At 39.5% G+C, this 12,690-nt stretch overlaps 1 protein-coding gene across 3 annotated transcripts in view; it reads left to right on the top strand.

Moving 5' to 3' along the window:
• Positions 1-4,222: 4,222 nt before the first annotated feature.
• The window catches only part of KIDINS220 (kinase D interacting substrate 220), a 74,056-nt gene continuing 65,588 nt past the window's right edge, over positions 4,223-12,690 (top strand). For all 3 annotated transcript variants that reach the window (XM_065834340.2, XM_065834339.2, XM_065834341.2), the window contains exons 1-2: positions 4,223-4,379; positions 11,644-11,790. In XM_065834340.2, the coding sequence (XP_065690412.2) occupies positions 11,683-11,790 (108 nt within the window). In that variant the 5' untranslated portion in view covers positions 4,223-4,379; positions 11,644-11,682. The remainder of the gene's footprint in view (positions 4,380-11,643; positions 11,791-12,690) is intronic.

Here is a 12,690-nt window from a genome sequence, read left to right as displayed (position 1 = left end):
GTATTAAGCTTTCTGCTTCCTAAAGTGAAAACAGAAACTGTTGGTTACACTTTTAAGTGAAAAGTAAAGGGCTTCATCCGCCCAGTTGCAAACCCAACCCTTACAGGATATTCTGCTGAAGGCTACGAATACAAAATGTGACTTCAGATATATGACTGAAATTTGAGTTAGGGCCACTTTCAGAGGAAAGTTTTCCTATTAATAGCAACTCAGTCCAGCACCTTATTCCAAACAAACCTCTTGGCAAAAGAGACCTCTGCACAATCTTCCTTCCTTCTGTCCTCTGAAGAAGTACCCCAAGCTGGATTTTCATTTAGGTTTCATATGAACAGACAGCTGTGGTCTGTGGTCTCAGATTAGGCTTTGAAACGGTGAAGATGTAATCTGAAACAAAAAATAGATGTAATCTGAAACAAAAAATAGATGTAATCTGAAACAAAAAATAGAGAATCAGCGTGCCTAGAGACAGACCGGTCATCAGAATAGCGCCAGATGATGTATTAAAGGTGCAACAGCCTTTTGTCATGATAAGTTAAGGAGTATTTGCCTATGCGTATTTTGCCTTTCTATGTGTTTATCAATTCTCTTTACATCATTTCTTTGTACCTTCTTTTGTCCAGTGGTGTTCACTATTTCTATGAAGAATCTTCTGATGTGTCTTACTGTGACAAAGGTGTCAAAATGATACAATAGTAATTAGGTAGTTATTCTTAAATCCCAGACCTCAGATGTGTTCTAGATCAGTTAGAAGAGAACATTCAAAATGTATTGAATGAAAAATAGTGTAAGATGGGTAAATATAGAGTTATTTGAAGATGTTGTAATAAGTTATTCAATTTAAGAATTTAAAATATGAAACTTTGTTCTTTCCTGCCTTGGTTACACATTCAAGGGAATAGTTATACCTCAATGCAGAAGTAGTTATGCCTCCAACTACCCATGTGTTAAGGTGAGAAAGCACCCCTAAAAGTGGATAGCTACAGTATTCCTAAATTTGCCTTTCCTGGTTCAGATTATAATGCATTGTTGGTGAGTTTCATTTTTATTATTGCAAAATATATATTTTTTAAAAAGGTGTTATTTTTCAACAGATCCATAAACTAAGTGTTGGTGTATGGTAAAATGAAAATACCACTGTTAGTTACACTGTGATTGTGATATTTTAATAATTACTGATTTCTAATTTGTCTCAGCAGTGCTGCAGAAGCAGCATGCTCTTATGTTTTAAAGGTGTTTTTAACTTGCCTATAAATGTTTTTTTCTAATTTGTGTCTTTAAATCTGATTAAACTGTAGTTTAAAAAAAGTGAAGTTGTTATTCTAAATTCTTTGGTGTCTGTCTGGCTTTAATGAGGCCTAAAGAACAAACTTATTTTAATGGAGCTTCTCCTTTACTGTATAGATTACTAAACATTACAGTGCATGCATTTACACTATGTTAGTTGGAGTATTCTGTTTCAAAATTGCTTTTATCCCATTTGTTGTCTTGAGCTTATATACAAATACATGCATATAATTATTTCCAGTAGAGCTGGTAAACAGAATTTCAAGTCTAGCCTCGTTACTTGGGAAAGGTACTTAAACAGCCTTACAGTATCCATGTCAAAGTATATTGCTGCCTTATGCACTATCTTTAAATATGACAGCTCAGATGTTGTTAGTTTGATACATGGAAACTACATAACTAACAAATCAAAATTGATGCTTTGAAGAAGCTGCTTGTTTAATTGATGATTCCAGGGCAGCAGAAACAAATGTGTGCCGTACGTGTGCGTTTTTTTGCTTTTTGAAACTTGAGTACTAGAGCTCCAGTACGGCAGTTTCGGTTGGCTGGTGACAGTAACACAGGCTGAGACTCCGTGACCTGCAAGTTCTTCACCATGTGCATTTAGGTTGTTATAGAAAATAAGGGACATTATATGTCACTACTAAACAAGGGCCCTTTCCATCGCTTCCTATCTCATACTGGAGCTTTTTCTCTCTTCTCTTGTTCTGGTATTAATTCTGCTTCAGTACAAACTTTGTTAAGCCCATGCAACTTTGTAAAGATATCTTTACAATGATCTGTTTCTGCAAATGGTCCCACCCTAGAGGAGTACTGGAATGTGTGTGTTGGTCTCTTGAAAGACCCTGCTGTATTAATGAATTTTTCAGTCTTGCGTGTTTAGAATTCTCTTTTAGCAAGCTGTGTCGTGGAACCTAAAAATACTTCCCATTTCTACATAAAGGACTACAGATGTGGTTTTGTTGATTTTCATAGAAGCTCTGGTTGTTTCTGTCATTTCAACCAAATGTTAGATAACTGCCATGAAAATCACCTTCTCAAATGCGCATTCACAATGGTGTGGGTCAGTAGTATGAAAAGGATGTTAATGAACTGCGTTTAGTGAAAAACTTAATTGAACAGAGTAAGGTAAAAGCCTTCTGTTGCTACTTCAGGATGTTAAGACTTGATTAATATGATTATTCTTATAACAGAGATTTTTAACTCTGCTCTTGTAAGGTACTGCACAGAAAGAGTCCTGATTAAGAACATCCTGGAGCCAGCAGATATTTTCCTGTGCCTGTAATTAACTTAATTCTATCTGAATAACTTCCTGATAACATGCAGAATGTTTTGATACAGAATACAGAAGTAGTTCTAGGGGAAGCTGTCTTCAAACAATTTAGTAGATTAGAGTTGGAGACCTGTACCCTTGGCAAGGTTTGCTAGTGCATCTTACATATCTTCCTAGGACAGTCATATCTGGTACCGAAAGAGTTATTTCTTTGTTGGGTTTATTAATTATCTCTCCAAATAAATAAACTCTAGCAGTAAAGGGACTCTCTGCACTTTTATTCTAGTTCTTCTGCTGTCACAAGAAATTTAAATACAAGTCGAGCATGAGCTGAAAAGAAAAACACTCTTGTATTACACATGCATAAAGCAATGTTTTCCCAGTGATTTCCTGATGAGATACCTAAATTACTTGCTTGGTAATTAGTAACTTATTTCATTGGAAAGAATTCTACACCAGCTTTCATTTTGCTTGAAACAGGTTTGCCTTTGTATCAAATCCTCCTGATTTACCCCCCATTGCCTACTTTACCATTTAGGCTGATAAGCTGTAAGTAACGTGGCTGCCTGTGTGCTCTACCCCATAACAGCATCTCTTCATAGTAACAGTCTGTCAGATGGCAAAAATATACATGTTGCATGATCAGGATTTTTATCAATTTAAGTTGAGGAAATTGGAGGAAGAAAAGAAAACAGTTTCAAGTATTATAGTAATTACAATCAGTAGAATAATAATTAAAGCACAGCAATAATCTTCAGTTTATATTTGTTTTGGATAGATGTCGAAAACTGAAATAGTGGGGCGATTTTGTATCTGAGACAAGCTTGGTTACTGTGGCAGTTAAACTTTTCAGTTGTTTAAAAACTAAAAGATTAAAAATCATACATCTGTTACGGAGGTAACTAAACAAAAAGGGTAAGAATTACTTGAAATTGTTGGTTTGTTTTTATCCGCCCTTTTTTCTTACTAAATTTTATCCCTAATTTTGCAGCATTGAACATGAGGGCTGTGGCCCTTTGTTACCATCCCCGGTTTAAGCCAGTCTCTGTGGGCTCTGGGGTAGATGTTATTACTGTAGTCATTAGAGATCATCTCTCATCCAGTTACCCAAACGAATTAAATAAAGTAGCGTTCTGGTATCACAGATTTGGACTGTGCTGAAGATGGAAGTGACCTGTTACGGTCACTGGACGCACTTGATCATCACACAGAGCACGGGCTGAGGGAGTCACAGACGCTTCGGCCATGGCAGCAGTGGCCGCTGCTGAACATCAGGGCTTGTGGCAAGATTTTTTGTTTTCCTCCCGTGTTTACCAGCTGCAGTCCTCACCACGCTTCTGTTTTATCTATCAGACGGCAACTGTTAACAAAAACTCCCCCCCTTTTCTGTCAGAAAGCAGCCCGGGTGAATGCTGAGGCGCTGTGGTTCGGGCGCTCCCCACGGCTGTGGCACCGCCCGGGTCCGCTCAGTCAGCGCCTCCTCCCGCCGCGGGGGACAGGCGCGGTGACTCGCTGCCGCGCAGGGTTGTTTGTGTTTTTTTTGTTTAATTCCCGTTATTAGCTGCTTACACACAGTAATTAGAGCGCCGGCCCTGCGGGCTCCCCGGCGCGCTGACAGGGCCCGGCAGCGGCCGCCCGGCCCCGCGGCGGTGCCGCCCCAGCCCACGTGACCAGCCGGGTGGGGAGGAGGGCGGAGCGACACAAGATGGCCGCCGCCGCCGCCCTGAGGAAATGAGGAGGGCTCGGCGTTGCTCCCTCCTTGTCAGCGCTCCGGCCGCGTTTGGGGAGCTGCCCGCAGGGGCCGAGTCCCGCCGGCTGTGAGGTGAGTGGTGAGGGGAAGGCGGGGAGCGGTGACAGCGCGGGTCGGGCGCGGAAGGACAGGGAAAGGGCACGGGGGAGGGGGCGCTCCCGCCTGCAAACAAAGGGCGCCGCGGGGCCCCCCGTCCCCGGTACTGCCTGGGAGCAGCGGGGCCAGGGAACGCGCTGCGGGAGGGGGATTAATGGTCAGGGGCGGCGTGTCGGCCAGGCCCTAGACTGGGCTGGATGTTGTCGGGGCCGCTCTGCCCTGCCTGTCCCATCCCCAGGGGCTCTGGCAGCGCCGGGCGGGCAGGGCCATCGGCCGTGGGTGGCGGGGACACCTCACCGGGCATCGCACCGGCCGTGGGGGCCGCACGCACGGCCCGGTACCGCTGTCCGCTCCGCCCCGGGGATGCGGGAGCCTTTTGTACCTGTTGGGGAGACAAACAGGAGCTGGAGCCGGCGGAAGAGTCTGGTGTCATGTCCAAGGTGGAGAATCACGGAGTGGGTGAGACTGGAAGGGACCTCGGGAGGTCACCCCGCCCAGCCCCTGCCCGAGCGCGGTCACCCGGACCGTGTTGTCCAGGTCCATGTCCAGGCGTGGTTTGGGCATCCCCAAGGGTGGAGAATCAACCTCTCTGGGCAACCTGCGCCAGCGCTGGGTCACCCTCACAGTAACAAAGTGTTTCTAGCTGCTCAGGCAGCACCTCCTGGGTTTCAGTCTGTGCCCATCGCCTCTGGTCCTGTCACCGGGCACGGCTCAAGAAGTTGACTTCGAGTAGTGAAATCCCGTAAGGACAGGGCTTTGCTACTTCTTGTACATGCTAAAAAATTAGTCCGGGAAAGTGCTTTCTGGTCTGTAACTTTTGACAAAGGATTGATGCTGAAGTAATACAGTAATATGTTTTTTGCTGGAAAAGTGTTTTAAGTATGAGAGTAATTATCTGATACATCCTCCTCTCTCCTCCCTATCCCTGTTCAAATAATAAAGAAATGGAAAGATTAAAAGGAGGTTTTTATCAGGCCAGAATACATAAGAAAACCCATATATTTGTCTATTGCATAAATGTTTATTCGTTGTTCTGAAATGGTGGTTATTTAAAGTGACTTCGTTATCAAGAAATTAAAATCTACTTGAAATTCTTTGTGATGATAGTTTCTGAAATGTGGCCTTAATTATTTTTAAATCTTTTTAACAAAAAAAAATCTTCATCACAACTGACTTTTTCTGTAAGTGGAAATACTCCAGAAGTTAGATTTTGTCATACACCTTGTGGCTGTGACTAACAAACCCTCGATCTTATGATACAGAGAAATGCGCTTGCTTTGTGAGACAGTATAAGATGGTGGTGTAGACCTTCTTGCTGCAGTTTTGTGTTTTGTACAGATTTTGACAGAACTGACTTATATTGGTTGCTATAATGTCTTGAAAAACTTACTGTTGATACCTGTTTCTGTTTATTTTCATTTGAAGTATTTGAAACCTGACATTGTATTTTGTAGGACTGTGTGTTTTGTATTTTCTCTTGGAATTCATATGTTCATTAGCAATATTTAAATTCCATCTTAAAGGTGGTTTCTCTGATAAAGCTTAAATCCCATTGTCAGACACTTCAAAAAACCTTTCTTTTCACTGATATTTTTAACCAGGTGATAGGTTTTTGTTTAAATACGTGTTTGCATCTTTCCAGTATTTTGGATGTAATTTCTGGTCTCAGTTGTTTTATTAAAAAGAATAGAAATGCTACAATATTTGGAAATGGTGGTTGCGTTGCGTGCCTGAAGTGGAAAATAATGACTTGCGTATTTCCAGTTTTCTGTATTTCTTACAACGTACTATAGTAATGGTTACATCTGTAGGGACCTCCTTTTGTGCAAACTTTTTTTTGTTCTATTTGTTACAGGTTTAAAAATAAGAAGAATGTCTGTGTCTCTATCTTTAGTTATCTTTTTGTGTCTTTTAAAGTTTTCTAGTTGCACTTATTTGTTCTTTGTATCAAAGTAACAAAGAATCATGTAATTTATTAGAATGTTTCTCATCTGGATTACAGGAGTTTAGGTAAAAGAAGTAGAATAAATGTTCCCAGGTAAATAAGGAAAAGCTGAAAATCATCGGAAGATCATTGGTCATAATTGAACTTCAGGTGTTGGAGATGTGGATGCAAGATACTTATAGAAACTTAGATTTGTTATTTTTTTCTGTTGCTGAATACCAGAAATTAATATTTTAGAGACTCATTTCAACTGTTTTGAAAGTTTGTTCTTTAACCAGAATCTTACTTGACTCACTCCCTACTGAAATAATTGTTAAAAATATTTACTGTTTCATGTAATGCCTGGCTTGTGATAGCTTAATGTTTATGAAGTATGTCCATTTAGCAAGTAATTACAATGGAGTGTCATAAAGGATGGATAATGCTTGTATTAGTGAGATTCCCTGCAGCATGAGTAACGGTGATGTTCCAACTTGTTTTTCTGTTTTCATGTGGTCATAAAGTGTAACAATGTGTAAGAATATGAAACCAACTTATAGTAGTCTCATTATTATATATCCAAATCTTCTGTATTCCACATTTCTTTAAACTCTGTTTGGGAAAGATGGTATTTCCAGCTCTTAAGGGCTAAAAACTGCATCTTTCCGTATCTGATTTGTAGACGCCCGGATATCAGCAGTACTGTAATTATTTCCCTTTACAGTTAACTGAAAGATCTGCCACAGCATTGCGTGTTGAGAAGGTGACTTTTGTATCTGGAAACAGAAGGAAACGCATTATAAAGAGGGCAACAATTTTTTTCATCATATGATAGAAAAACATGAATGTTATGTTGTCACTACAACCTTTACTTATTGAAAACAAATCAAGAAGATAAAGTATTATCAATAACACTGGTGTTTGACCAAATTTGCTATTTATTCGTAAATGATCAGAGCTCATACAACTGAAAAAAAATATGGAGGAGAGCTACAAAAAAAAGGTGCTATTTGGAAAATTTGGTGTGTAATAGTGGGTTTTTTGTATGTAGTTAGAAACTGATACAAGATTCTGACAATACATTAAATATCTGCAGATTTGAGGTATCCAGACCTCTGCAGTCAGTATTGATGCAGTTGAAAGAAACAAAGGTTTTATACATCAGCAAATTTTTGCAGTCTTTCCAAAACACTGATAACGTGTGTTTCAGCTCAGGAGGAGCACCTTACAAAACCAGGTTAATCCTTGTGCAAATGTTACCTTCACCTGAGCATTTGTGCCCTTAATACATGTTGGTGGGCTGTTAGTCTTATAAAATACCAGGGTTTGCTGTTCGAGGGCATTGTGATATTTCCAAGCCTGGAAGTTTGGATTGTGGATGAAAAGCTGGTTTGTGGACTGGGAATTGGTTTATGTTGGTGGAAGAAAAAAAAAATAACAGCATTTATCCTCATTGGAAATGGGATCAGTGTCTAAATGGGCTCTGGTTTTAATTGAAAGGTTTGCTGTAGATTGTGAAAATACTTCTGCTGTGTCAAACAATAAAGTAAATACTGTTAATTGAGCAATGAAGGGCTCTATATGTATTCGGTGCTCTTGAATTGTGCTGGTTTTGCACTAGATTTATGAAAATAGGTGGGGATTAAGCTCATCCTTTATTTTGGTAAAGGATAAGATGTTGAGGTGTGTGGTGGGTTTTTGTGTGTGTGTGTGTGGTTTTTTGTGTGTTTTGTTTGTTTGTTCTAGGTGTTGTGCATGGGGGGGGGGGGTTGTTTGTTTTTCCCCCACATGCATGAATATACATTTCAGGAGCTTTTTCTGTTGGAGGGGTCAGAATAGAACCACTTATGTAGGCAGGGACTGTACCTCAAAGTCTTGGTTTGATGCATTTAAGTTAAATTAAAAGAAATCTTAAGCTTTGGAAGAAACCACACCTTATTATCCAGAACCAACATGAACTTTGAGTACAGAGCTTAATGTTAATAACATAATAACATCCACCTTAATTAATGAAAAGGTGAACTGGCTGTGGCAGTGCTCAATTTATAATGACTTGCTGTCATGACTGAAAGTATGGTGAACTGACTTCAGCCTTATTTCAGGCATATTTATTGGTAGGGGGGGAATAAAAAAATCCTAACAACCATCACCTTTTTTATGTATATTTGTTGGCAGGGTGGTAGGTTTTTTTTGATTTGTTTGTTTGCTTGGGTTTTTTTTGGTATTTTTTTTCCTTTATTTGCTGTGTTTGTTTAAGGACGAGAAGAATATTAATGCATAGATTAACCTGGTGAGTTCAGATTGCTTTTTAAATTGAAATTTCAGTTACTGACTGTCTAAACAGTGCTTTCCTAAAGCCCTCCAGTGATGTTAATCTTTTGGATGCCCCAAGAAGCTTGTCTGGAAAGTGGCAAATGAAAGCATGAGGATATAAAATTCATCATTATAATATTTGATTTTGTTGTTCTTGTTTTTATAAAATAGGCTGTTATTAATTCTAAGAAGGGGATATTACATGACAGTGAAGTATGGGTGACAAATAATACTAATATACTTGGAGATGGTTCACACCTGCAAAGCTTTTGTCATTTTAGAAAAGTAACATAAACATGGGCTTCATAAATACAGCTCTAGATTTGTTCTTAGCTTCAGGTATTTTACTGTTAGTCAAAGGTTTAAGTTGCCTTTAAGTACTCAGATGTACATTAAGGCAGGACCTGCACTCTCTTGATAACTGGAGTTCAAGTCATGATTTCTGAAGCAGGATATTTATCTATAGTCCAGCACGGCTGCCTTGGGCTTTTTGAAATACGGCTGTGGGGAACATCAAGGGAAGAACCTCACTTTGAGGAGGAAGTGATGCTGAATACTTCTTTCCTTTTCACACTGGCCAAGAATTAATTGGCAAAATTTTGATAGTAACCACAGAGTATAATTCATTTAGTGAGACACGATAGTCATGCTTTGCTTATGATTTTTAATACAGTTTTCAGTTTAGTATCTGGTATGGAAAATGGGATGGGGTTTAAGGTACAGCTACAGGAGAGAAGCTGGGACACTGCACAGGGAGCTGAGAAAATGTCAGTGGGAGCAGTGGAGCTAGTGGCAAGTCACGGTTTGTGCATTTCTGTTGGAATATGTAAAAAAATTATGGTAGGAATTCAGGTGCTTGCATGTGAAAGTCTAATGTTGTTTTAGGTGCCCAACAATATTTGACACGTCTGCATAGGGCTGTGAGATCCAGGCGCAGGCCGTAAGGGAGGCGTGCTGCTCTGGGCTGCCAGGCTAGATGCTGACTTTTCTGGTATTTTTGTTTCTGAAATGGCAGTAGGAGTCTACGTGTAGGCACTGAGTCACTACAATCACTGTTTCTTTTCAACTTCTCATTTTTGGTGTTATTTGGGTTTTTTTAAGTTTGCAACCTCTCAATTAGCTCTTCCTCCTACTGAAAAAAATAACGACAATTATATGACACCACCGTTGTACTGTTCACCCCCCTTTGCAGGCTGGTACTCTAACTGTATGGTAAACGTGACAGACCTTTTGTGTTCTTAGTTTATTTATAACTTGTAGGAGAGACTGACTGTACAGTGCTCAGTAAATTGTTGCTGGGCTTTGTATTTGAATTTTTTTTTTTTTTTTTAAACTGATTTTAGGTTTGGGTTTTAAATAACATCTGAATGATACAATTTGATTTGTGTATTTTTTGATGGTATGTGGATGTTTGGAGTATGAAGAATTCAGATGCCTAAATCCTTTTTGTAATTTGTCCCTCAACCTCAGTGTGACCTCAGTTTTAAGCCCAAGTCTAACAGTGAGATTCATAGTCCCTCCTTTTTCACTCTTCTGCCTCTCGTGATCTCTTGCTTACATACTTAAAATATGTAGTTTATAGTTTCCATTGTTTTTAGACATTTGTGTGTGCCTGAAGTTCTTCTGTGTGTACCCAGAGCTGCTGTAATGTTAACTGAACCGGGCTTGTTGGCTTCTTTGCTGCCATTTTTACACCCAAGGCATTTCTGTATGTGGGTCACCTAATGGCTGTGGTGCTACAGGCGAGCTGAGGTTGTGTCTAACATATCCCGACAGCAGTGTGTTTATCTATATGTACTTACTTGCTGAGGGAGAAAGGATGGTGTGATACTGTTAACAGTCTGTGCAAGCAATTTAAGGCAGAGCTAGATTGTTTGTTTTATTTATATCTCTAAATCTAAACTAACTTATCCATGCTAAGTGTAGTGAAGATCCAGCTGGCTTCCTCTTGTCACTTCTTGGCCAATGTTCCACTTCAGTTGGGAGTGCAGAAAAATTCACTGACTGCTCTTACGTGAGAATAAAAGTTAGAACCATTGCCTGGGAAAGCCACTGGTCTTTGGCTTCTTCTTGGTAGAGAACAGCCTGATCATTGGGATATAGCTAACACTAAGCTGGATTTTTTTCTGTGCTGTTATGCTGCTATAATGCAAGAAAAATCCAGAAAGCGAGCAATCATGTCATCTGCTGGTGAGGAGAAAGATGGTAAGGGGTGGGTGGTGTCCTGTGTTTAGCCCCACAACTTGTTCTGTATCCGCTGAAACTTAATTTAGGTGCAATTAATAATTCAGCCCCTGGAGCTGTGTGCGGATAAATTTGGTGCAGTTACACTACTCTTTATCTGAACAGCTCTTTTAAAAAGCTTAAACAATTCTTAATGGACTGCCTTAACCAAGAAAAACCTTTCTTGTCTTACATACTAGAGGTTAAAAACACATGGTCAGACAACAGAAGCTACATTGTTTGACTGGCAAGTTAACAAGGTGCCATCACATGCAGGCATGTCTGGGTAAAGGTGGTGATAACTGATTTAATAAATGCTGTTTCTCAAAGTTCCGTAAGGCTGCAAATTCATACTGCTGAATAGTCTCAATGTTCTGCTTATGTATATAAAGCATAAGGGTTGTATTGTAAATAAGTAGCGTATATGAAGTATGTAAAATACACAGGTATTTCTGTAATGTTATATATGCAGAAAAATATGCAAATGAATGACTACTATGCGTTCCATCCAAAATACATATTTAGACAATACCTAAAATCAGAAAAATTTATGTAATTTTCTGAGACGTAGAAAAATTAAGCAATTGGCTTTTCATTGAAGTTTATGGCAGTTCAATGCACACGTCTCAACAACTTTTTGTTGAGAATGGTGGGTATTTGTACCCAACCAATAACTTGTTGGCATGAACATTAAAAAGCATTAATTGTACAAGTTAACTCTCATAGCCTTTATTTACACTTTGTTTGTTTGTTTTGTTTTTTTCCTTTTCTGAAATACAGGTAAATTTGTTATAGAAGCATTTTAAATACTGTACGAAGATGGCAAGTCTGATGAGTCAGAGTCTGTTGACCTATGTAGAAGAAGGAAATGTTCCTGCTCTGAAAGCGCTGCTTGAGAAATGCAGGGATGTAGATGAGAGAAACGAGGTAAGATGATTTTTTTCTGAAAGGTCAGTTTCATATTTCAGCTTGTTAGCTACAGAATGAATAATAGAGAGATCACACTGGTTATTTAAGATACAAATTTCAGTTTTATTTTCGACTGATTGCTTACCTTTGCACAGACTGAACACACAGGGTTCAGTCTCTGTCAGCACCTTATCACTTTTAATTGTATTTGTTTTCTGAGTGTTCTGAGCTGGAAATGCAGCTCTGTTCTTACTTTGTGGATGGAGATTATATCTGTATTTATGCAGCTAGGATTTGCTGCTTTGTTCACAAATTCAGCTGCATGTGCATTCTTGCCCTGTCCATTTTGGGGTGAAACCTGGGATAACAGTTCTTGTCCCACGTCCTGGTTTCCAGGCAGGAGAAACTTTGTTATGTGATCCAAATAGGAGCATATATTGCAATTTGCTTTGAGCAGGTGCTCATGTGGATCACAACAGATGTATCCAAGAGGTAAGTCTAGACTTAACAAGGAGTATTAAATGACTTTACCAGAATTACACAAGAAGTCTTGATACCCAGTAGGGAGTTAAAATGTGGATTATTTGGAGTCCTGGGATAGTGTGATAATCGTTAGCTGCTGCTTTGCCATCTCATTTAGTCTGATTTGAGTGTATCGCCACTAGCAAGTTAAGCAAATGTGTGGCGGTTTCATTATACTGCACTAAAGCTTCCCAAGAGTTTCCTGGGAGGTTTTGATTCACGCAAATGTTTGTTGCTAGTGAATGTCCACATTGGTTTGCACAATGTTTAAAATTCAGGTTATCTTGATACACAATTATGTCTTTTGTGTATTTTACAGATAAGCTTAGATGATTTGACTAATTTAATCTTCTGTAGTAGATTTTCTGGTTTGTAGGCACATGGAGTTTTCTTTCA

Source organism: Patagioenas fasciata, chromosome 3 (assembly GCF_037038585.1).
Source record: "Patagioenas fasciata isolate bPatFas1 chromosome 3, bPatFas1.hap1, whole genome shotgun sequence".
Classification (NCBI taxonomy): domain Eukaryota; kingdom Metazoa; phylum Chordata; class Aves; order Columbiformes; family Columbidae; genus Patagioenas; species Patagioenas fasciata.
This window is presented reverse-complemented; position numbering and strand designations above follow the sequence as displayed.